The 25000-nt window shown below is 49.7% G+C and overlaps 1 protein-coding gene across 5 annotated transcripts in view; it reads right to left on the reverse strand.

Annotated features, from left to right (window-relative positions):
- Nucleotides 1-25000, reverse strand: part of caskin2 (CASK interacting protein 2) — a 57635-nt gene that overhangs the window by 29191 nt on the left and 3444 nt on the right. For all 5 annotated transcript variants that reach the window (XM_024802281.2, XM_024802280.2, XM_024802279.2 and 2 more), the window contains 2 exons: nucleotides 24623-25000; nucleotides 3862-3913 (listed from right to left, as the gene is read on the reverse strand). The exon at nucleotides 24623-25000 is cut by the window's right edge and continues 24 nt beyond it. In XM_024802281.2, coding sequence (XP_024658049.2) covers nucleotides 3862-3913; nucleotides 24623-24716 — 146 coding nt within the window. In that variant the 5' untranslated portion in view covers nucleotides 24717-25000. The remainder of the gene's footprint in view (nucleotides 1-3861; nucleotides 3914-24622) is intronic.

Consider the following 25000-nt stretch of genomic DNA (forward strand, 5'->3'; position numbering starts at 1 on the left):
CTCCGCGGTGCCTGGACTCGCCGCCGCACGCATGGAGAGAAGGGCGGAGGCCGACTATTGTGAGTCAGACAGACCTGTGGGTGCAGGTAACGGCAACACCTGGGAGCACGTCCAGATGTGCCGGGCTCGTCTGACATGGTATTGTGTGTGCAGATGAACCAGCTTGAACGAGGTGGGCGTGTCACAGAGGTGGGCGTGTCCGTATGTTATCGTTCATGCAGAAACTGCTCCATGTTCGCTTCATGAATGAAACCTGTTGCAGGCACAAACGCCTACAATAAACGGAGCTCCGCCTTTCTGGAACGTCACGGCTCCGATCGGCTTCTTTCACATTCCAACTGCGACCAAACGAACACACGCCACGCCCTCGACCTGCGGGCGACTGCAGCGGCGACCCGGTGGGACCCGGCCGGCCCCCCGACCATCGCAGACAGACAGGGCTGATGAGAGCTGCTCGTCTGTGGGACTCCTGCATCATTCTGCTCACATCTGCGAGGTTCGGTCTGAATATCGATGACATGGATCCTACTTCCACAAACAGACTGAGCCTGACTGACCGCAGACGGTCTTGCTGCTGTTTTAACTCTAAAGATGAAAGCTCTCTTTGTGAGAACAGAGCAACTCGCCGCGTTCACATCTGTTTACAACAAACGCCTCTAAAAAGCACAGGCTGAATGTGAACACGAGGAACCTCTGTGACTGCTTTCTGACTTCGTGATGAAGTCACGAGCGGCGCACGTCGAAGCATCCTCCCCCACATGTGAGGCGCTCGGCAGAGGCCGACGCTCGGGGCCACGCGTCCTGTGTAAAGACAGCAGCAGAAACATTACAGGCGCTCTGCAGCGAGCCGAGAAAGACCCGAAGAAGAGAGGACGCTTTGAGTGCAGCGCTGCTCTCCTTTCTATCTGTTGCGTAATGCGAGCGATGGCATTCATGTGGGTAGGACACGGCGCCGAGGGCAACTCCAAGAGTAATGGATGGATCGCTGAGAGAGGCAGCAGAGAGCAGGAGGAGGAGGAGGAGTCAGGAGCGAGGGTCGAGCGTGTCGGTGTGCCGTGGACATCGCTCGCCTGAACGGGCTGAAGGCTGCTAACGAGCTGCAGACACGTTGTTATTAGCAGAGGATTAAAGGGCGAGCAGGGCGAGGAGGAGGAGGTCACTCCTTTCTTACCAGTGAACATGGAGCTGGGCGCCGCTTTGGGAAACAAATGTTTCACACGCTGGAATGGCTCCTCCTCACTTTACGTCCACAAACATCTGGAACGCCGCCTCCGTGGGCTTCACGTATCCAGACGCGTCGAAGTCCAGACTTTTAATTCGATTCAAACCAAATCTTTATTAAATCACGAAGAACGTTTTTTTAACCAAGTCGCCTCTTTATAGAGGCTCAAACGTACGCGGACGAACCAACATGACGCCAGACTCCAGCATCACATCTGTGAGGCGTAAACGTTCTCTGGACCTCCTCACAATAACATTAATGCAGATAAATGATAACTGAGGTGTTTCAGTAACACCAACCTCAAAGTTCAGATCAGTAACGTTCAATATTTAATGTTTTCAGCATTTTATGAAGCAGATTTGATGCTTTTGTTTTCTATTTTTCCCATAAAAATCTGAACAAAGTAAACAGTTTTTTATTGTGCTCCCTGTGGCAGAGCGAGGGCCTCCCTGACCTCCCCTCTCATCACCGAGCAGGAGGGCCACAGGCACAGAGAGGCCCCGACCTCCCTCTGCTGGTGTCATCCTACAGACTGGAACGCACTGCAGTGGTATTAAATACAACACATACACACACACACGCCAGCAAAGACAAACGATGTGAGTGATGAATGGCCGACCTGGCCAAAGTCCTTCACGGGGCACTTTCTCTCCTCACCTGGAGAAAGCGGGTACTCAGTGCTGAAAGCCAATCAGAGCTCAGAGGAGGAACCCGCCATTTTCTGTTCAGGCAGCGTTCTGGCGAGGGCAGCGAGCGCCGTCCTGTTTCATTCACTCCTCTCCTCCAAACACAGGCACGCACACACACACACACACGTGCACACACACACACACACACACGTGCACACACACACACACACACACACACACACACGTGCACACACACACACACAGACACACACACACGTGCGCACACACACACACACACACGTGCACGCACACACACACACACACGTGCACACACACACACACACACACACACACACACGTGCACACACACACACACAGACACACACACACGTGCGCACACACACACACACACACGTGCACGCACACACACACACACACGTGCACACACACACACACACACACACGTGCACACACACACACACAGACACACACACACACACGCACACACACACACGTGCACACAGACACACAGACACACACGTGCACACACACACACGTGCACACACACACACACACGTGCACACACACACACACACACACACACACACACAGACACGTGCACACACACACACACACACACACACACACAGACACACACACACACACACGTGCACACACACACACACAGACACACAGACACACACGTGCACACACACACACACGCACACACACACGTGCACACACACACACACACACACACAGACACGCGCACACACACACACACACACACGCGCACACACACACACAGACACGCACACACACACGTGCACGCACACACACACAGACACACGCACACACACACGTGCACACACACACACACACACACGCACACACACACGTGCACACACACGCACACACACACGTGCACACACACGTGCACGCACACACACACACACACACACACACACACACGTGCACGCACGCACACACACACACACACGTGCACGCACGCACACACACACACGCACACACGCACACACACGCACACAGACACACACACGTGCACGCACACACACACACACACACGCACACACACACACACGCACACACACGCACACACACACACACACGTGCACGCACGCACACACACACACACGCACGCACGCACACACACACACACACGTGCACAGACACACACACTATTTCCCAGCGTCCGTCCTTAAGGAGCCCACTTGTCTCCTCTCTTTAACCTTTCCTGACCTCTGCTGTCAGCGCTGTATTAAGTCATCCGGGCTCTTTGTAAACACTCCTATCTTAATGGTCGCCGCTCTCCCCCCTGACCTTTGACCCCGCTTCCACCAGCCCTCCTCCCCCGGCCCTCTGTGGAGCCCACAAAAGGAGCCGGACACTTGAAGGTGGCGCGGTGGTCTGCAGAGGGTCTGTGAGCTTTTGTGTCGACTTAAAGCTGAAAGGAGTCAAACGTGTGTTGTATGAAGCTCCACGCCCAGCTGACACTTCCTGATTCATGGGTCCCACGGCAGACGTCACACCTGATACACCACAGAGACATCTGGTGTTGATATTTGACCTGCACATCGCCGTCTAATTAACTCCATTTCTACAATAAATTAGTCGAACAGCATAATTGAACGTTTTATTTGTTTTTCCTGCTCTATTATTATTTGACCTCCAGGATGCACAGAGAGGATATAAAGATGTGCTCGTCAGATTGAGGAGGGAGGAAACAACCTCGGGGACTCGACGAGGACAGATTAAAGTCTCCTCGTGTCCTTCCAGGCTGCTGTGTTGAAGCGGCCGATGAACGTCACAAACCCACGCGCTAAAGAACCAGAACAAAGAAGCTTTAACAAAGTTTGTGCTCCGTCCACTCAGCAGATTCAGAGTGGAAACTTTTTATAGGAGCTCGGGGAGCAGAGAGTAAAAAAAGCTCCCTCGCTGGGCGGAGCAGCCCAGAAAACGTCTTTTTATAGTGTTGACTTCATCACTCACCCATCTGAGTCCTGGTAGTTCACATTCAGCCTCTTAGTGGAGCCCAGCAGCTCTGAAACACAAGAACACACAGAAGATGAGCGCCCGATCGTGGTCATGTGATCGTCCAGCAGATCGTTCAGGTGAAGCTGGACGGGAGGACGGCTGGAACACGTGGTTAAAAAGTCAAACGTACACGAAGCTCATTGACTTAAAGACTGAAACCGAGAATAACGCTGAGCTAAAGGATCATGGGTAATGTAGGATTTAAACTGACAGCGTGTCTGTTTCTGACAAACAGATCAGCTGTTATAAACCAGCTGCAGGAGAACCACTGCTTCAAGCTAACCTTGTTCTGATTGGCTGCCCTTTGCAGACAGAAGGTTTAAACACACAGATGGGCGGAGCTTCTGTCTGTGATGTTACGAATCTGAAAACGAGAAGTTTTCAGATTCATGAACCAAACGGCCGTTTCACTTCCTCACAAACTCCTCCACCGCTGTCTTTACAGTTTTGAACGCAGTATAATGGCAGATGCATTCTGGGTAACATTGATGTGTTTGTGGCTGTGTGACAGGTTAATTTGACCTTTGACCTTCCTGTGCGTGTCTTACTGCTGTCCTGCTGACAGCCTGCAGGGTCCAAACTAACCACAGTGCGGTCCTGTATGAGCTCACGCGATCCATCGTTAGAACTTTTCTTTCCAGCGGTGGTCAGAGGCGTCTGGACCGCAGGTGGAAGCTCATGAGTCGGTGATAATGTCCACGTCTGACTGCTGCGGGATGACGAGGTGTCAGAGACTCTCTTCCACCGGAGGAAATCCAATCAGAGCCGATGGGAGGAGAAGCTTCCTGCAGCAGACGGGGACACCGGATGGTAAATCGTCCTCCCGAGCACGCTTCATTAGCCTCTGGCCCGGCCCTGACCTCCTCAGCAGGTTTGCTGCTCAGACACTGAGAGATGAAGCTCGGCGCCTCTTTGATCTGCTGCCAGAAAAGTCTCCTCGCCGCCGGGGGCGACACCACAGACTCGTTCCCGTCCTCGTCTCGCAGCCTCGTTTTCACTGCTGCTCGCTGGAATGCCGTCCTTCTTGAAGCGAGGGGGTTCCTCGACGGTCCGGGCTCTGTTTGGTATGATGGCGTCTAATCAGCGCGTCATCGTAACGCCACGGTCAGCAACAGGAAGTCGGAGCGTCTCTCTCCTGCTGAGTTATCAGCAGTCAGAGCTCTGCGCAGGTTCAGGAGCTCATAGAAACCAGTTTAACATCTTCTGACTTCTTATGTCAAAACCTGTAAACACAGCGATCAAAGGAGCTGCAGCGTTCACTGTCAGGGGTCAAAGGTCAGCCTGCAGGGACTTCACAGACACCACCTCCACCGTGAGTCTGCTGCCACCCCCCTCACCCTCTCACCAACAACAACAGCAGCGTTTGAAGTAATGAGGATCTCGGGGCAACACGGCAGGCTCGCCCTCCGGGACCACAGCGCTGCTTTGATAATGACCTGGATTTCAGAATGAACAGGAATAAATCAGCATGAGCGGAGATGCAGGAACGGGCTGAACGCAGGGAGGAAGTCGCCGCCGCTGCGTTTCACCACGTGAAGCGGGACCACTCTACTTCACCCTCTCTCTCAGAGAAAGACTGGACGTCATAATGTGATCGCTTCATTTTTACATAAATGAGTTTGTTTGACAGCAGCAGGCCCTGGAGTGCTGAGGATCAGTGGAGTGGTGATCAGTGGTCCTGATGGCTCGGGGAACCAGACCACAGCCCAGGCTGTGGACCAGCCTGCTGCTCCCGAGCTCTGCGCGCACCAACAGTCGGCTTCTAACGCGCGGTGATCAGGCGGGGACCAAAAATCCCTTCTGCAGGAAAATGACTGGAAATGATTCAACGATCAAGACGATTAAAAGTAAAAAGTAAATTTAGGCGGTTTAACCCCCTAAGACCTGAACTCTTCCACTGCAGCATTTTTAATTTCTCTTTGATATTTGGGCTGATTGCGACCTGATGAATGTAAAAACAAAGAAGTACCAGATTTTTTTTTAACCTTATTTTTGTTGTTAAGAAAAATCAGAGCCACATACGAGGATATTTGTTTAAAATTTTGATAGAACAGCAGCAGCATAATGTCCTCGTAGGTGGACATCAGGCCCTTGTAGAGCAAGATTGAGTATTTTGGTCTAAATAACCGAAAATGTGATGTCCACACATGTGGACGCAGGTCCTAGGAGGTTAAAGTGAAAGCACTGAGTCACAGCCACAGCTGTGGCCACCGGCGTGCAACTCTCAACCTTGACCCACCTCGCCAGGTTGGAGGCAACCTAACAACCTCCAAACAGTTGGGTCTGACTGACTCACTGCAGTCACTCTCAGACGGATGGGTAATCAAGTCAGCCTCTGCCCACGAGCAAGGCGTCTCTCCAGCAGAGACTGAGCGGCTGTGCTCGGGTTATACTGTTTAAAGCCTTTGTGTCTTTCTGCAGTAAAACTGCAGCGACTACGTCACTATTGAAGGAGGAGTCTGTTTCACGTCTATCAGCAAACTTCACATAGTTGCCAACTTGACTCCAATCGACTGCAGACTGATAGCAGTCCGACTTACTGCTGCTTCACTGACGTGTTGATGCAGCAACGTAACTCTGAAGACGAGCGGCTGCAGACCTGCTTCCCCTGGTTCTGATTGGCTCCAGTCAGCAGGGAAGCTTCCCGCCAGCATCTCTCCAGGACGCCAAACGATCTGTGCGCAGGATGTTTTACGAGAAGCTCCGGTGGGACACACAGCAGTGTGTTTAATCTCTGGGCTTGAAATAGGAGTGACATTGGTCTTTATTACTGAAACGATTATTTAATGATTGAAAGTTAAAATTAAATTAGAACATCGGTCACAGAAAAACCATTTAAACTCCTCTGTAAACAAACACACACACACACACACACACACACACACACACACACACACACACACACACACACACACACACACACACACACACACACACACACACACACACACACTCTCTGACAACGTGATCAGACGTTAACGAGGCAGGTTTGACATCCACACCGACCCCCGGCAGCTTCTTCATCATCTGCTGCACATTTGTCCAGAGTTATTTTTAACTTTATGTTTGTGGAGCGAGGCGTGGCCGGGTCCCAGCAAAGGCTGCAGGCTTCTGCTTTTTATAATTTCAGCTGAAACGTCGGCGTCCTGCGGATCAGCCGCCACAAGAATGCACGGCGAGGAGGAGCAGGAGGTTTTCTGCAGGAGTCTGCAGATTTCAGCGGTCTGGTTTGGGATGGTGAAGTGGATCCTGAAAGTAGATCTGTTGTAAAAGAAAAAAACTGAAGCTAAAATTAGCCGCCCGCTGCGAGCGTCTATGATTAGACGTCTGCAGGCTGCGGCTCACATCTTTTTGTTTCCCAGCTGCGTGTAAAACAAAGCCCTAAAGGACGGGGCGCCGCGGAGCCGCGTGGAGGCCGGCAGCGGCGTGCTGGCCCTCCTCCAAACGCAGAGGCACAAAGTGAAACTCCTGCAGATTACAGCGTGCGGTTCAAACACCAGCGCCTTCATGTGGTTCAGCAGGTCACATGACTGCAGATACCAGCCCGCGAGGCCAACAGTGCGCGCTCAGCCTCGTCAGCTGATCGCAGTCGGGTTCTCGGTCAGAGATGTTTCTGTGTGACTTCGTCAGTGTGGGTCGTACGGCCTCACGCTGACTCCAGAACAGTTTGGTGCTCAGAGGAGTCCACGGTCCACTCTGCGACTCCGAGGAGCTCAAACCATCATCAACGATCGACAAACATCACACATTCACTCTGCGTCATCTCGGATTAGCCAACTGTGAAACAGCTGGAGACGCTCATGCTGCAATAAGTAAGGCATTGTAATGCTTCAGTCAGGCAGGGTGAACTTTGACCTCTCCGTGTTCGGGTCCCTTTCGTTTCATGGGAGACAACGTGGCCCTCACTTCCTGTAAGTCTGTCTCGTTTTATGACGTTTTGTGACGTCTGAGTGCGAGTCCTTCACAGAGCCGTTTTGTTTGATGAAGCTCGGCCGGAAACACGAGCACCAACCAGCACCTCTTCCTCACTCCTCCTCCTCCTCCTGGCCTTCAGAGAGCCTGGCACGGGAACACAGGAAGCTCTGCGAGCGTTTGTCCAAAGCAGCAGCGGGACGAGTCTGCCTCTTATCTGCTGACTGAATGAGGACAACGCGGTGAAGATGAAGACGTCCTTACGTCTTATCGGAGGTCTGAAGCGACGAGGACACGGGGGAGGCTCGTGCCCGCGCTCCTCCCTTATGGTTGGACTGGGAGCCCAGCAGGACTGACTAACTGGTTTTATCTGCTGTAGCTTTAGACAAACACGCGAGCATATGTTAGATATTAAACGTAAGAATAACAGTCTAGTGTTTGTCTGCTGGATCTGCTCCAATAAAGCTTCGTGAAGTCCAGAAAAGCATAACGGATGTTTAACGAGTTTACTCTGCTGTGCGTCTGAATTACAGCCTGACTATTTTCAGAAAGATGCATTTACTGCGAGCTTCAGTTCAGTTTCTCCTGCTGTGGTTCAAGCAGTTAATCAGCAAGGACCAAAATCAGAGCAAAATGTCTCTGAAGCCTGGACAAAAGAGACGCACTGGTTGACGTAAGCAGCTTGTTTCAGACACAGCATGAGCTGAGGCCTCATTTAAACAAAGAAGGATTGTTTTCAACTGTGGATCATGCACAGCTGCTCCAAAACACAAAGATGCAAAAATATTATCTTTGATCTAGTGCAGCTCATGAAGCTCAGAAAGGAAGTAATCAGCCCTTCTGTCCTTTCAGAGTAAAACACAGTCTTTAAAGAAGCTAAAAGCCCGGAGCTTAAAAGCAGTGAAGGTACCTGATGGAGGAAATCCAGACTTGTCCATGTTTATCAGATGTTTTTGTTGCTTTCAGCAGGTTGTGCTTCCTCAGACAGCAATAAAGTTTAAACGTATTTGAACAACACACCTGTGGCACTGATCCTGGGTGTGTGTGTGTGTGTGTGTGTGTGTGTGTGTGTGTGTGTGTGTGTGTGTGTGTGTGTGCGCGCGCGCGCGCTGCGGAGGCATCGGGCTGTAACCTGACCGTGACTCGGTGTGGGAGGAAGAGGAGGGGGTGGTGTTGTGCTGACGGAGGCTCGGCTCTCAGGGACAAAGCCGTGGCCCTTCCTCACTTCCTGTCCCAACACTATTGTTCCACAGGGCGGGGGCGAGCAGCAGACCCCGCCCTGAAGGAAACAACAAAATCACTGAGCGGGGAAACTTCCTCAGACTGACTCTCTTAATTTACAGTCCGGACCCTGCAGTCCACACACGCGCACACGCACACACACACACGCACACACACGCACACACGCACACGCACGCACACACACACACACACACGCACACACACGCACGCACACACACACACACACGCACGCACACACACGCACGCACACACACACACACACACGCACACACACACACACACACTTTGAAAGTCGTCCCTATTTTCAAAGTGACTTCTTGTTATAGTTTGATGCTGTAAAGGTCGTATGATCGTTGGGTTTTCTCTGAATCTATTCTTGTACAAAAACAAGAGTCTGATGTTTACGTGAGCGTGTGTTTAACCTGCAGTGTGACAACAGTTCAGGACGTCTGTGGATGTGAGGAAACAACAAGAACACAAAGTGAACAAAAACAGTTTTTTTACCCTGACAGGAAACCACAGCGGAGACGCCGTGACGGGAGACGCCGTGACGGGACCTAACTCACAAAGTCACACAGCAAAGACAAACTAACCAATCAACACCGCAGAGTGAAGGTGAATGAAGTCTGGAGGAGAGTGACATCACTTCCTGTCAGCAGGTGAAGCAGTGAAACACGTCGTCCACGTAACTGTGTGTAAAACCTGTTTTAGTAAAAGTGATCGCCTGAGTGTGACACTCCCCATCGAAGGAGCTTCAGCTCCTCGCAGCACAAACTTTTCTCCAACTTCATGACAAAGTTCCGATAAATTCTTCATCACTTTCGGTTCCACGTCTCACCACGAGGCGTTTGCATCTGCGGGCTGGAGCCGCTCTATCGGCCGCCTGATAACAGCGGCGTCACGCTGGCAGCACAGCTGATAAGACCTTCCTCCTTCGCCTTCCCGCCTCAGCCTGAACCGCCGACGCTCTGCGGGCTCAGTGGGAATGTAAACACACAGGTCTGCCACAGAGGCTCCAAACGCACAACAAAACCGTCACGCACGCTCTTCAGGCAAGCCTGAGCAGACAAACGAAGGGCGCACGAGCCCACGGTCCATCGACGTACCTGTGAGCTTTGGTTCCAGTGAGGAACGCAGCCACGTCCTTTATTTTGAAAGGAAAAGGAAACTCAAATGTCAACCTGAACTTGCATCTGAGGAGAGCAGCCGATACGAGCGGCTTCAGGAAACCTCCCACCATGAAGATTCAGGCGGGAAAGTCGGGCTGGTTTTAGGCTCAGGAGCTCAGGATGACCCGGCCGACGGGAGCTCGATGTCTCTGACATGTTTGCAGGTCTGATCAGAGACAGCAGATCAGATCAAAGCACAGTCTGCTCCTGCGGTCAAACAGCTGGACGCCTCCCACCTCACGGTGACGTCACCAGCAGTTCACACTTTTACTGCTCCGTGCCACTGTGGAGGCTTTCTGCTGCTCCAGTCTTGCTGTTATTTGTCAGTCCTGGTTGCTGATGCTTGACTTTTGTCACTTTGTGTCACTTCCTGTCTGACGGCAGGTGAAACCGACATGACCTACCACCTCAAACATTAAATTTACTCTGTTTTTTTAAACACAAGACGCGAAGATGTTTTCTAATAATTCGATTACTCTTCATCAACCAAAGAGGTGAAAAAGGGCAGACTCCACAGCAGAGGCAGAGGAACCTCAGAGTTATGAGAAGCTCCAGTATCCACACAGAGAAGGCCTCCGTCAGCTGATGTATGCATCCTCTGCATGCACAAACAGGCCCGTCACGCACCCTGACTGATGGAGGAGAAGCAGGGAAGGACTTTGTTCTGAGGCCGGGCTGACAGAAACGAGCGCCTGCAAACTCGGAGACACAGAAACAGAAGCTGCGATCTGTTGTGTCCATCCTGTGGAGAAATTTTACAACCAATCAGCTTAAAAACTGAGGCAGGAACAAGGAGAGCGTCCCTGAACGCGTCCCTGAACGCGTCCCTGAACGAGTCCTGGTGCAAACACACCTGTGAGATGGTCACAGTTCGGTCTTAAGGTCGGAGAGGAGACTGAAGCAAAGCCTGAGCCTTGACTGTCGGCGCTCTGCTGGGTCATCATGACACGCAAAAGGTTTCAGCGTTTATCGTCTGAACCGAAATCTGAAAACACAAACGTGCGCAGGTCAGGCCGCTCTGTGGACGGGGCTCGGGTCAGCTGATAGCCAACCACGATGAAGGGTCACAATAATGAGCCTGATTAACAACCACGTGGGCCCCGTGGCACTCAGCTCTGACACAAAGTATGATTTCATGAGAGAAACTCATCCTTGCTGTTTGGAAACAGGCATCTTAGAAACGGTGAGGCTGTAATGTAACTCTGACAGATGCAGCCTGCGCAGAGCAAAACTCTCACTGAGCTTAAAGCTGTTAAAGGCGTTTTAAATGAGCGAGTGAGACATCACGGGCTCTGTGAACCTCAGATCAAACGGGGAGAATCTGCATTTCTGACCGTCTGCAGGTTCCTGAACTTTCGTTTTTTCCACACTGAGGGGTTAGAAGTGTGTTTCGGTTGCTATTTGCCAAGAGGCCAGAGTCAACAGAGCCTAATGAGGACGCTGAGATGGTTTCCTGAGTGCGCTGACAGCCGCCTCTGTCACACTCTGCTGTGGAGACGCTGATCAGGACTCTACAGGCCTGAGCAGCGTCCAGAGCGGCTGGCAGCTGGACCGCACGGAGACAAACTCCTCATGAATATATGGGGCAGCAGGGCCCGGCCTGGTGGAGCTAATAGAGTGGGCCAACAGTAAATATTCACATTATAACAGCAGCTGGTGTTTTTATCCTGTCAGGAAGCTTTTACAACCAGGACTATGATCTGAATGCTTTTGCTTTTCCTAGATCAGCTCTGTATTACATACACTTTCACTTCTTACACGACATGTGGGAAGCAGTATGAAAATGTCTGGAGCCCACCCAGCGTCACAGGGCTCCAGAGCTCCATTGCTCCAGCCCCCCCACAGCCACATAACCTGGGACCTACAAGTAGCCACAGCACAGTGGGGGAGGGGGGGGGTAAGACCACCAGAAGGAGAGAGCCAGAAAACAACCAGGTCAGTAGGGACCCCGCCGTGGGTGGTGGTCTGCAATGACAACGTCCTGGAGCAGCACCACCACAGAGACTGGACATGCAGAGCAGTCCTGGGGCTCATCTGCACACTGAGTCAAACACCAGCATCCACTCAATTACAGCAGCGTGTTAATGACACACTCGCCGTCCCAGAGGAGGCACGTTTAGACTCAAACCTCAGAGAGCTGCTGATGAATGAACGGCTCGGACGTGCCGGAGCACAACTCTTTCCTTCAAACTGTTCGTGTAAGAACAGCTTAATTATAGCCAGCCTGCAGGCTTTAAACACACACTGGTGAGTGCCAAACCAACGGGGCCAGGTGGCATTAATCACGAGGCAGCTGAGATTACTCGAGTATGTGCTCACTTTAACAAAAACATCACACTGTGTGCTGACTTAAACTGAGCTCAAGCTAATCGTTTTTATTGCAAGAACAAGATCATGAGGTCAAAGTTCAAATTGAATCCAGCACAGAAGCAGCATTACATCGCTCTCTGCAAACATCTGCACCGACAGCACGCTAACACGAAGCTAACACTGAGCTAGCTGAGAACCAAAGTGACTATCGAGCTGAGCATGCAGACTCCAGCCCAGCAGCCAGAGCCTGAACAGTGACGAGCAGCCTTTACTTTCCTCCGGCTGCTCTTCATCTTTCATTAACACTGAAGCACAGATTGTGCAGCCTCAGGTTTTATAGTTAACTGATAATTATGAGAAACACCTTTCAGCTCATTTTATACACTAACAAGGAAATAATGTAACTAGTTACTCTCACGGCAGTGTAGTGACGTAATGTCCTGCATTACTTTTAAGTAATGTGATGTGTAATAGATTACTTTTTTGCGAAATAATCCCATAAATGATGCAGCCTGGCAGTGCTAAACAGCAGGGTTTTATTAGTATTTACCAGTGAAACATTATCCATGTTTTACTGGTGACAGGACATGCAGGCCTGTTACTGGTTGTCCTGCCTGTTACATCTAATGTAACTGTAAGCCTAACTGGCTTAAAAGCTCCCTTTAAAGCCATTTTATCTCAGAACTGTTTATTTCAGCTAAAAATGCTCTGACAGACAGAAGCCGTCGATCTTCTGTCCGGTCTTTCCAGTATTGTTTTCCCAGTAAAGTGGTTCAGGGTGGAGCGTGGTGTGTGTTCCTCTTCCTATCCCAACCTCAAACAAGAAGGAGGCTCAGGACTCGGCACATATTGTTCGGGGGGGATATGAGCTCAGCTCCACGCCCGTTCCTCTTTTCCTCGCTGACAAAAACCTCCTTCAATCTGGACAGTCGCAGCACCAGGACCTCCTCCCTCGTACACCACCTCCTCCAGCCTGCTACATGTGACCAGGCATTCCTGTGTGGCCGATCAAGCCTCCACTTACAGTGGGGCAAAAAAGTATTTAGTCAGCCACCGATTGTGCAAGTTCCCCCACTTAAAATGATGACAGAGGTCAGTAATTTGCACCAGAGGTACACTTCAACTGTGAGAGACAGAATGTGAAAAAAAAATCCATGAATCCACATGGTAGGATTTGTAAAGAATTTATTCGTAAATCAGGGTGGAAAATAAGTATTTGGTCACCTCAAACAAGGAAAATCTCTGGCTCTCACAGACCTGTAACGTCTTCTGTAAGAAGCTTTTCTGTCCCCCACTCGTTACCTGTATGAATGGCACCTGTTTGAACTCATCATCTGTATAAAAGACACCTGTCCACAGCCTCAAACAGTCAGACTCCAAACTCCGCCATGGCCAAGACCAAAGAGCTTTCGAAGGACACCAGGAAAAGTATTGTAGACCTGCACCAGACTGGGAAGAGTGAATCTACAATAGGCAAGCAGCTTGGTGTGAAAAAATCAACTGTGGGAGCAATCATCAGAAAATGGAAGACATACAAGACCACTGATAATCTCCCTCGATCTGGGGCTCCACGCAAGATCTCATCCCGTGGGGTCAAAATGATCATGAGAACGGTGAGCAAAGATCCCAGAACCACACGGGGGGACCTGGTGAATGACCTGCAGAGAGCTGGGACCAAAGTAACAAAGGTCACCATCAGTAACACACTACAACGGCAGGGAATCAAATCCCGCAGTGCCAGACGTGTTCCGCTGCTGAAGCCAGTGCATGTCCAGGCCCGTCTGAAGTTTGCCAGAGAGCACATGGATGATACAGCAGAGGATTGGGAGAATGTCATGTGGTCAGATGAAACCAAAGTAGAACTTTTTGGTATAAACTCAACTCGTCGTGTTTGGAGGAAGAAGAATACTGAGATGCATCCCAAGAACACCATACCTACTGTGAAGCATGGGGGTGGAAACATCATGCTATGGGGCTGTTTTTCTGCCAAGGGGACAGGACGACTGATCCGTGTTAAGGACAGAATGAATGGGGCCATGTATCGTGAGATTTTGAGCCAGAACCTCCTTCCATCAGTGAGAACTTTGAAGATGAAACGAGGCTGGGTCTTCCAACATGACAATGATCCAAAACACACCGCCCGGGCAACAAAGGAGTGGCTCCGTAAGAAGCATTTGAAAGTCCTGGAGTGGCCTAGCCAGTCTCCAGACCTCAACCCCATAGAAAATCTGTGGCGGGAGTTGAAAGTCCGTGTTGCTCGACGACAGCCCCAAAACATCACTGCTCTCGAGAAGATCTGCATGGAGGAATGGGCCAAAATACCAGCTACTGTGTGTGCAAACCTGGTAAAGACCTATAGTAAACGTTTGACCTCTGTTATTGCCAACAAAGGTTATGTTACAAAGTATTGAGTTGTATTTTTGTTATTGACCAAATACTTATTTTCCACCCTGATTTACCAATAAATTCTTTACAAATCCTACCATGTGGATTCATGGATTTTTTTTTCACATTCTGTCTCTCACAGTTGAAGTGTACCTCTGGTGCAAATTACTGACCTCTGTCATCATTTTAGGTGGGGGAACTTGCACAATCGGTGGCTGGCTAAATACTTTTTTGCCCCACTGTACATGAACTGACATTCACAGTTTAGGCCACAGAGATCACTTTATTCTTATACTTGTGATTGATCAATGAGGTGACAAAAACAAATATGAGAACACTGAATGAGGGTTTAATGTCTGAATGAAGTCTTGAGGGGTTGGGGGTCGGGTCAGCGGGCGTGGCAGCCTTCCTTTAGTGCTCTAATGTGATTTCCATGAGTTTAGGAGGAATGACCAGTGGATGATTAACAGTGAGGTGAATGAATGTTACATTTTAAGGCTAATGGTAAATGGCCTGTATTTGTACAGCGCTTTACTCGTCCCTAAGCTTTACACAACCTGTTATCCACCCATTCACCCACACATTCACACACTGGTGATGGCAGCTACATTGTAGCCACCCTGGGGCGCACTGACAGAGGCGAGGCTGCCGGACACTGGCGCCACCGGGTCCTCTGACCACCACACCAGTAGGCGACGGGTGAAGTGTCTTGCCCAAGGACACAACGACCGAGACTGTCAGAGCCGGGACTCGAGCCGGCAACCTTCCGATTACAAGGCAAACGCCCAACTCTTCAGCCACGATCGCCGATAATGAATTATTTAAAGAAGTTTTGTAAACCTTAGCTCTCTGAGCTTCTGACGTCCTGTATGTGAGGGGAAGTGTATGAGTGTCACAGAGCTGAATTACCAGCCTCTGAAACGATGTGTAACATCTGTACATCCTGTATCATAAGCACCAGCCTGCTGAGATGGCAGATATTTAATGTTCAAAGGATTATTATCCAAACCCTGAAACTGAAAGCTGAAGACAGCTAACGGTCTGATGACCAGCTAATCCAGGAGAAGGAAACAGCTGTGACCTGAGAAGCCTGAACCTGAACCACAGCAGAGGTGAGAAAGCCTAATCAACGTAAAGGTGTGACTGCGCTTCATCCTCTTCTCTCTGCAGGAGCGAGCATCTGCTGGCAGCGCAGCGAGGCCTCGCCGGTCTCCCTCGCCGGTCTCCCTCGCCTCCCTCTCTTTGGCTGAAGACTTCAGGAAACGCTCCGTGTGCGGCTGGTTTTCACCAGAGTCAAATTCCAGCCTCAGCGAGCAGATCGAAGGTACTGCCGTGGGCTTTGCATACCAGCGCCATGACATCAGCGTCTCTATTCTCCCCTCTGCATTCAAACGCTGCTCTGCTACACGGACAATAGCTGGCACAGATACAACACAGGGGCTGAGGGGGCGGGTGGGAGTGGGTGCTGGAGAAGCAGAAAACTGAGTAAAACTTGGAGCTCGTAATTCGCAGCTGTGAGCGGGACTTCACGCTGGGCCGGCGGCCTCAAACCGCACTCATCTCTGAGCCTTTTATCGCCGTTAAAGTGTCAGAGCGAGCAGATCTGGACAGACGTGCACAGGCCAGGAAAATAAAGCCTCGTTTTTTAGCATCTCACCACAATCCTGACCTAAATTAGAGTGCAGTGAATTCCTCTCGTGCTCAGTGGTGGGAACGGTTCCTCAAACAAAGTCAGAGGCAGATCAGAACTCATAAGTCAGACGCAGGACAGTCTCGCTAACAGCACAGAATGAGAGTCGGACCAGCACTGTGAACTTTTCCCTCTGAGAAGGTTTGCTGCCAGAGGCCCGGCTCAAAGCAAGCTACAGATCACAGCTGGCTTCAGGTGGAAGCTCCTCAGCACCGATCTGCCATTTCACCAGGAACGTTGTTAGCACCGGTAGGGTCCTCGGGATCTACTCACTTCAAAATCATCCTTCTTTATTTTATACAATCAGAAAAAAAGCATTCTAGCTCCTCCCCTTTAAGCCAGCTTTCTTCTGATTGGCTGCCCCTTGTACACGGAGGGTTTGAACGTCATATCTCTGCCTGGGCTGATCATATAAGATTTATCTGTCTGACCTCTTAACGTCTAAGAGCAGAAAACAACCTGTGGATCTGTGTATTTATCACCCCTCTGACCTCACCGACACCCTCCACTGTAGCAGCAGCCAGGGGGCGGAGCTAAAGCAGCCAGGCTGTTTATGTTTGTTTTAGAGCGCTGAAAATGATCTTCAGGAAATCCTTCAGGAAAAAGGACATGTGGAAACAACGACGCAGACACCAACACTCGTTTCCTGAGCTGGGCTCTTCATCACCCAGGTTACGGTAATCTTAACAGCTGAAGAAGTCCAGCCGACTTTAACTCCAGCACTTGAAACTCACTCCATGGCTGGTTCTTGTCAGCAGGCTTCCAGAAGTCAGCCAATCTTTAAAAAGAGGAAGTCCTTAAAGGGGGAGGAGCCAAAACAGCTCGTGTTTAAACACAGGATGAACTTAAAGGCTGCACAAAGGCCAAGGATAAGATAAAGAAGGATTATTTTGAACTGTGACTCGTGCAAAGCTGCTGCACCACAGCCCCAAAAAAGGCAGTTGTTAATGAGCAGACTGGAGCCACAGATGCACAAAAGATTTAGTAAGATAATAATAAAAGAAGACACTAAATACCATTTCATGACTCCTGATGGAGGCGGAGCAGCGGGACTGAGGAGGCCACCTTCAAAAATGTAGGTGTTTATCCCACTCACTCGCTTTAAAATTGCAAAATAAGGCACTGACCCTCAGAAGATGTGCCCTTCTGAGTGGCCTAGTTTTACGCTTTTAATTAGGAGGAAATTCATACGCTTGCTGTGTTTTCAGACATCTCACAGGGCTGCTGTGGAAACCTGCACGCAAACCCGTCTAAAAACAAAAGCTGTGACATCATGCAAAGGATCCACCACGGTGTTTCACGTCACGTGATGCAGACACACGATGTTGGCTGATTCACAAAGTGCATTCTGGGTAAACTTTAAGGCTTATGGGACAGGTGGCCGCTCAGAACAGGTGAGAGCAGTGTTTGTGTTGTTGTGCTTTGCCCCTCACACCCTGCAGAAACACAGCGACCTCGAAGAGCCTCCGTGACGTCTTTACAGCACTGAAGCTGAGAGGACAAGGAACACTTGGAAACGTGCGTGCCATCCTTCAGCGACCCCTGAGCTGCACGGACATAAAGAAAAGAATCGAGCTTGAAACTCACAAAAGAGGAAAGCGGCCGAGCAGAGAGCGCAGTGCAGAACATCTGTTACGTAACAGCAAATAAAGAAAAGCTCCAGCAGCCTGCAGCCCGCTGCGCAGGACGTAGCCTCAGACCAAATTCATTATGGTCTCGTTTCCATTTCAAAGCCTCTATAAAAAGTGAAGACAGAACCATTACAGCTTCCTGCCCCGCTGCTGTGAGCGCGCTCAGAGGCGGGTTATTTTGGAAGACACCGGTCTCATTACTGTGGAGAAGGTGTTTATGCAAAAAGCAAGGAGCCGAGTTACAGCCTTTCACTCAGGAAACGAGTCGCGGCTGCTCTGGTGGGCCGACGGAGGAGACACCCGCTGATTAAAAGATGCTCTCTGGACTGAGTGGCGAATGTCTGTAACTGACCAACCACAAGGCAGCAAAGAAACTCACTTATAGGCCTTAGATATCAATCACATCAGTGTTTACTGATATGATCACGTCTTTATCTTTAGATGGGACGCAGCACATGTATGAACAGCTGTGGTGTTCCGCAGGGCTCCGTTTCAGGTCCTCTAATATTCTGTATTTACATTCTTCCAGACAAATGATTCAGCATCACAATATCTGTTTTCATCAGCACACGGACGACTCACCGATCAGCTGACTGTTGATTCTGTTTAATCAGCTTTTAATTCAGTTATTACATTTTTTAAATTTACTTTGCAACAGTTACAGCTTTTAATAAGCAGGAGATACAGAGCGAAGCCAGATATTCAAATTATTATCTTTAAGTATGCAGATCTATTTCATGTCCGACCTAAAGCACTGTGAGACAGGCTGGCAGGGTTCAGCTCCTGGTTCTGGACTGGATTCAGGTGTGGATCAGCCATTTCATCAGGTGACGCGTTTCCAGGTTTTGGACTCTGTCCTTTGGTGAAGCACGTCTATGTTGCCCAAGTGCTCTGAGTGCAATGCAGATTTGTGGATTCTGAAACGGCCGCCACAAAATCGCTGGTCAAGTTGACGATTTCCAGCAGAAATGACCAGCAGGCTCCGGGAAACGTCCCGGTGGGCAGGATTTCCCCACCCCACCAGCTGCCTCCTGTTTCTCAGTTATGTTGACTTCTACTCTGAGCAAGGCCTTCAGTTTAAAGAAAAATAAAACCTTAGTAAGGCTTCTCCATGTTTCTTCCCATTAGGACTAAAACCCCTGACAGCCAGGGGTCCTGAGGGGCCCCTCGGCCCCAAACACAGGAGCTTTGTTCCTGCGCTTCTTTTCAGAGGTACGATCGGCAAACAACAGCAGCTCAAACACAGAGCAAGAATTTCACGCACTGTCTGAAAGCTTTTAACACTTCCCCTCAAATCGCTGTGGAGCAGAGTGAAAAATTCCCACTCATTAACCCTTCACTTTAAAAGTCTGGTGTTCGTTCGAGCGCCTGGCTGCACAAACAGCCCGCTGTATGTGCCAACCTCCGCCTCAGAGCAGCGAGCAAAGGAAAGCTGGATCAGCGCGACCGTGTGAAGCCCTGAAATGCTTCCCGCTTCAAACGACCCGCAACTCATTTATTCCCACCCGTCAGCAGGAAAAGCGAGGATCATCGTGACTGCGAGACCCGGGTGTCTCTGAGGTTTACAGGCGTTAACGGCAGTGAGAATCCGGTCCGACCTGACGCTTCCTGCTCAGGCTCGACGCCTTTGGGTCAATTTTTGCCAAATTTATAGAAACAAACAACAAACGTGCGTCTGTGAGGTTAGGAGACGACATAAAGGCTTCATGGCTCAGAGACACCGTAATGAGATGTGATGGACATCGTCTGAACTCGACGTTGGTGCAGCTCCAGCTGAGCTGTGCACCAGAGAGAGAAAGGGATTTTTGGAGAGAGCTCTTTCCTGTTTAGATCCTTCCTCCTCTCTCATTCAAGTTTTCGTCGTCTTCCATCAGTCTGTTCCTGCCTCCAGCTCCTCCACACATCAGCGCAGACGGGAGAAAGTTGATGAGGTGCTTTTAAAAAGCTCTGAAACTCCCGATAAAGACCAGAACCGGCGCGAGAAAGCAGAAGGAGACGTCTTTAAAGGAGGAAACTGAAGGAGCAGCAGCGTGAAAGTAGTCCAGAAGAGGACGGGAGACCTGCCAGCAGCGATCAGCGTGATTGGCTGAGCTGAGTTTGAACCCAAACCCCTGAATAAAACACGAAACAGGCAGCATGTGGGCGCTGACGAGCCCCCGCGCTCCCTGTCCCAGCAGAGCCTCCGACACGCCGCTCGCCATTGTGTTTCCGACGGCTTTACGCGACATCAGGTTCAGTCAGAAGAACACTGATGCTGTGAGACGAGGTCTTCCTGTGTTCAAAGGTCTAAAATCCTCTCAGACTCAGGACGAAGAATTGAAACATCAGATTTCATCAGCAGCACAAAATGAGAAAGTGAAAGTTCTTTAAGATGAGAGCTGTGATCTCTGTGGGGGAAAGTTACAGGCGCTCAGCAGGAAATGTAGAAGAAGATAAAAAGTCTGCGTGGAGCACGAGTGCAGGGAAGATAAGATGAAAAAATCCACCTGCTGCACCGATGTGACCTCACAGCAGCGAGCTGCTCAGTCTTTCTGCACGCACACCTGACCACGTGAACACCACAGCCCGGCACGCTACACGCTTCTGTACGAAACACGCTTTACCCGGACCCGACACCCAAGAGCGCTCCGCTCTAACCCGGCCTTCTTCTGGAGCCAAACGCTCTCTGGGCCGTTCACAGGTCTCAGGACCTGTATCAGGGGAACCGGGATTTTCCCAGAAGGAAAAGCTCCACTGCAGCGTTGCATTGTATGCTTCCCGATGACTAATTTCACATTATTTACAAAGAGCCATTAAGCTGCCACACAGCCTCGCAGAGACCATGACTCATGTCTGCTTTTATAACTGAGACGAAACCCCCTGAGTCACTGAGAGGGACTCTGGCTTTTCCTCTGCTCCGTCACAAAGCACAGACGGGGCGATGCTCCCGATCGTTTACTGGGTCGACTCCAAACATAAGAAACGGTGAACGCTGCCGCTCTGCAGCAGCTTCAGATCAGCTTTCTTTCCATTTTTACAGTTAATACAAAGGGAACTTTCCCCACAGTGAATAACGCTGTGAAATGATCCAACAGCTGCTGCGTCCAAAACCTGCAGAAACACCAAACTAACGATGGACCTGCGACGCACAAAGCCTGAGCTGAGTTTATGGGATTAGTCTTGGTCTAATCTGAGCAACAGAGCAGTGCAGAGTCAGCGTGCTGACTGTAAACATCAGAGCTCTGAGAAGCAGGTTCTTCAGCATCAGATAAACAGAGCCCCCCCCCCCCCCCCCCAACCAGCAGTATAAATCCTCTTAATCCTGGCCGGCCACCATCTGGGAGCTCCTTGTGATTTGGGTGATAACGGTCGGGGGCGACATCAGAGCGCCAGATGTCAGGAGGACGAGTCCGGGTCACTTGAAAATCAGACGAATGCGAAAAACGGAGGCGAGTGGACATCTGACCTCTGACCTCTGTGAGACAGCAGTTTAAGGAGCGGTGGCGTGATGTGCTCAGGTGATGGATCGGGCGCGCCGAGGTGAGAACAATTGGTGGGGGTCATGTGACAGAGCGCGGGAATTCCCTGAGGGAGCTGGGGAACCGCCCCTCAGAGACGCTACATGATTACCTGTTACTGTGAAATGACGCGACACTGTGATTGTGGCGGCAAACAACACCAAACACACACAGCTGACACGAACACAGCACTGGTTTGAGCCACGCGCCTCCTTTAACTCACACACTAAACAAATGTTTGACTTCTTTGGAACATCCTGTCTTATGGCGATGCTCATCCACCCCTGCACTCTTATTCTGAAAGTTCACTTGCTGCTAACCAGTTACCCTTCCTGTCTCCTGTCTCTCGACCACTAGGCTCATCACGCACACACACACTTGTGATTACAGTCTGAGTTCTTCTGAGAGTAAGAACACGAAGTGAAAGCTTCAGGTTTTTATCTGAAACACGGCTGAAATATTCACAAAGGTTTTTGATATAAGAGGCCAAACGTAGCAGCAGATTACGTCTCGCATATTCAAGTTGTGCTCCATAAAGTTTTGTCTGTGTGGATTTGAGTAACCCGTCTCCATCGAAGCTCAGCGCTGTGCTCTGCAGGGCTGACATCATGGACCAGATCCAAATCAACGTGTTTACAAACAAACATTTCTGTTGTATCCAAGATTTGCGACGCCGTTCTCTCTCGTGCTCCCAACATCAATTTCGGGGACAGACGTGTGCAAAAGCCTGCAGATGCTCCACACTGTGAAGGCAGCACAGTTTACACGTTTGTGGAGAATAAGTGAACGTGTGCTACGGCCCACAGCGCACACGTTTGTGCGATGCACTGCGGATCCTTAGGTCAAGTCATTTCGTTCAGTTTGTCAGCGAAGCCAGTGTTGAGGAGCGTCTGATGAGAGAAAGCCGAACCCACGGCAGGTATCTGGGTCAGCTCTGGTTTCACACTTTCCACTGACATGAAAACACTTAAACCCCAAAAACCCGACGCAAGAGAACAGACGCAAAAGTGCTTCCTCCACATCTGAGCTGCTGTTAGAGGAAACGCCGGCATCACCGTCCGGAGACTTTCAGTCTGTGTGACAGCAGCAGGAGCCTCTCCGAGCCCTGTGACGACCCTGCACAGTCGGCAGCTTTATGACACAAGCCGATGCCGTGATTCAGTTTCTTTACGTTTGTTACTGAGAAAGGCCACCAGTAGAGCAGCGCGATATGGGCAAAAATATTTATCACGATATATATTTGAAAATTTGCAAAAACGATATAATTGACGATATAACTGATGCGAGACAAAATACAACTCCACAACTTTACTAGTGCAAAAAAACATCCATTTATTTCACTTAAACAAGCAGCTGTTTTTATGTGCATTAAAGCTATATAAATGTGCTGACATATCCTGAGTTAACCATGTATAATATCCACTGAAGTTAAAAAGAGGAGCTTTGCAACATTAAACTGCAGTGTGCCAAATAAAAAAGTCAAATATGTATTTTTCGGACCATAAGGTGCACGGGATTATAAGGCACATTAAGCGAAACAAAGCAGTCAGATAAATCAAACTTTATTAAACTCATTCTTCTTGCTTCCTCCTCTTCTGTACCATTGATTCATTAATGTTGAATTCTCTGGCAGCTGCTCTATTCCCATGTTGTTGCAGTATATTAATGACTAACCTCGTATTGTGGATGGATTATCTCAGTTGTTCTGACTGAAGTTTGGTCCGTTTACAGCATCCTGCCATGCGATTGCATTTATCTCTAAATATCAGGAACCTTCACGTTAACTTTTATAAGTGGAAAAGTGTTAGTGTTCGTCCTCCAGCTTCACTGTTTATGTTATGCTAACATAGCTGTGTCGCTAGCCACCACGTAGCACATCATTATATAGCAGCTAGCCCAACTTCAGTAACCCTACAAACGTCACTGCTGTTTAGTTTTCTGCCTTCATTCATGTTGGAAGTGATAGCAGAGCTGTACGTTTGAATGCTTCAGAAATCTCTCAGTCAGAACATGCTACATCATGCTTGGGTAACAAGCGAAACTAGCAAGCTAACTTCCTGCTAACTTCTAACTCCGTTAAATGTAATGAATTCTGTTTTCATGGATGCCTGGATGTTAAACTTCATCGTTACACCTGGTAAAGCAGCAACGCTGATCATTTTATTAAAGATGAAAGAATTTAGACAGTTTAACTCTCAGTGATGCTGCAGTGGCCGTTTGACTTTAGGACCTGAAGTAAACTGAGTTTAGGACCCAGATTACTCCCAGATTTACGAGCACCTTAGTCCAACAAGTACGGCAATAACGACGGCCGCTTGCATGTTCTACAAAAAATCTGCTTTGTTGTGTATCTGACAGACGAAAGCTAAACCTGAAGTTGCAGCATTTTTACAAACCAGTTCTGGTTCATCCGTTTCACTCAACGATCCGCTTTCTCCTTCTCATTCTCCGTCGCCGCCATGCTTTTCGGCCGTTAGTTAGCGTATGAAAACAAAGGCACTGCGCATGCCCATATTCTATCGCGATATTTCATTTTCTTATCATTGCCTAACACTGTAGCGGTATTACCGTGAACGGTATAATATGGCCGAGCCGTAGCCACGAGTGCAGAGAAAAAAGCATTCCCACGTTCATCTAAAGTGTGTAACAAAATCAGAACGCCATAAACTCTGATTTTAGTCACAGCAGGACAGAAACATGTTTAAACACGTCCCATGTTAACAGAAACAGGAGCTCTTTGACTTTGATGGTGCGACGGGTCGATGTTGGGATGCGTCTGACCTTAGATCAGTTTTACCTCGCCCCACTTACACGAGCAGCTCAGACATTTGATTCGTTTTCTGAGTGTCTGTTTTGAATAATCGGCTCCGGCGTACTTACTGTTCCTGTTGGTCTTCAGCTTGGACAGCAGCTTCTGGGTGGACAGCAGGTCTCCACTCTTCACCGCCTGCAGGAGGTCCTGCTCCTTCCCCATGCTCCCTCCTCCTCCTCCTCCTCCTTAAAATCCAACCAGCTTCACAGTAAATCCCGCTGCCTCCTCAGGGCCTCATGCTGAGCACCGGAGACGTGCACCTGCCTCAGGTGAGACCTCCACTTCCTCCCTGTGATGCTCAGCTGACAGCCAGGAAGCAAAGTGAAGATAAAAACTCCTCGGTGAGGTTTCCTCTGAGCACCAGGAGAGATAAAAGGAGAGAAAGATCTCTGCAGCTTAGTTTCCCGCTCTCTTTATTTCAGGCAGTTGTTATTTCCAGGGTCGGC

This window comes from Maylandia zebra, linkage group LG4 (genome assembly GCF_041146795.1).
Source record: "Maylandia zebra isolate NMK-2024a linkage group LG4, Mzebra_GT3a, whole genome shotgun sequence".
Classification (NCBI taxonomy): domain Eukaryota; kingdom Metazoa; phylum Chordata; class Actinopteri; order Cichliformes; family Cichlidae; genus Maylandia; species Maylandia zebra.